Raw genomic sequence first — 1,160 nt, 5'->3', positions numbered from 1 at the left:
GTGAGTGAGAGAGAGAGAGAGAGAGAGAGAGAGAGAGTAAAAGAGAGTGCGCCAGTATAGAATGAGTGGAAGTGAATCGCGAGTATCACGCAGTTCACGCATTTTGTGCGTGTGCTCCATAATGCTCATAAATATTTCCGCGAGGCAAGCACGACCGTACAAACGTGCGAGTATTACGCGTGCGATTCCTTGACTTTGACACACGGTCGTTATAAAAATCGGCACGGTTCCCGCCGACGATCACTGTTATCGTTTACTCCCATCAGCGGTTATATAGACGAGAGAAACAAATAGAAAAAAAGAGACAGATCGTCGCAAGTAGACGAGTGAAATTAACGAAGAGCGCGAAAATGACAAAAGACTGGTTGCTCCGGACTTTTAGCTATTCATCCGATTACTATTAACCCGTCATATCGGTTATAGCTTTCCTCTTCTTCGTAAAAAAGAACAATATAATGAATTAAGAAGGAATATATATAAGTATAATGTAACGAATTTTTCATCTAGAGTCTTATTCGAGTCTTAAACTCAGCAATTTTTTCACGCATGATCGTATCAACGTCCTCTCGCTAATATACTCTTTTTACTGTCTACTCTTCCCCCTTCTTTTTGCAGAATCCACTGTGCGCGCCTGTGTGTGTGTACATATAAGTATATGTATGCGTATGTGTGGATTGTGACCATTCAGCAGCCGCCGTGATTAGTTTTACGGCGAGCGCGCGACAATATACGACGACAATATACGACGTAACGCGGGGTGTGATATGTCTGTCGCGCGCGCTCGTATCCACCCTAAACGGCGGCGACGTTCGTGAGGGGATCCCGGAGCAGTGGTGGCGGTGAGTTGAGAGTGGAGGGCGACGGGTGGCGACGACGACGGAGGTGGTGGTGGCGGCGGCGGCGGCATAAGGGGGGGAGGTCTTCCGCCCCCTACGCAAGCCAGACGCCGGTAATGAGTGTTTACGCCGCGAGCACGCCGACAGCGAGTCCTGCGATATCGCCGGCGATTAATACGACGGCAACAACGGCATCGACAGCAACGAAGCCGACGACGACGACGACGACGTCGCCGATAGCAACGACGACGACCACGACGATAACTACGGAGACTGCGTCAACGTCAACGACAACGACGACGACAACGACGACGATAGCGGCGG

At 50.0% G+C, this 1,160-nt stretch overlaps 1 protein-coding gene across 1 annotated transcript in view; it reads left to right on the top strand.

The window, feature by feature from the left end:
- The first annotated feature begins 548 nt into the window (after positions 1-548).
- Lnk (SH2B adapter-like protein Lnk) overlaps positions 549-1,160 on the top strand; it is a 6,154-nt gene continuing 5,542 nt past the window's right edge. Inside the window, exon 1 of the mRNA XM_018454553.1 lies at positions 549-1,156. Coding sequence (XP_018310055.1) covers positions 953-1,156 — 204 coding nt within the window. The 5' untranslated portion in view covers positions 549-952. The remainder of the gene's footprint in view (positions 1,157-1,160) is intronic.

This window comes from Mycetomoellerius zeteki, unplaced genomic scaffold (genome assembly GCF_001594055.1).
Source record: "Mycetomoellerius zeteki isolate Tzet28-1 unplaced genomic scaffold, Tzet1.0 scaffold437, whole genome shotgun sequence".
In the NCBI taxonomy this organism is placed as follows: Eukaryota; Metazoa; Arthropoda; class Insecta; order Hymenoptera; family Formicidae; genus Mycetomoellerius; species Mycetomoellerius zeteki.
This window is presented reverse-complemented; position numbering and strand designations above follow the sequence as displayed.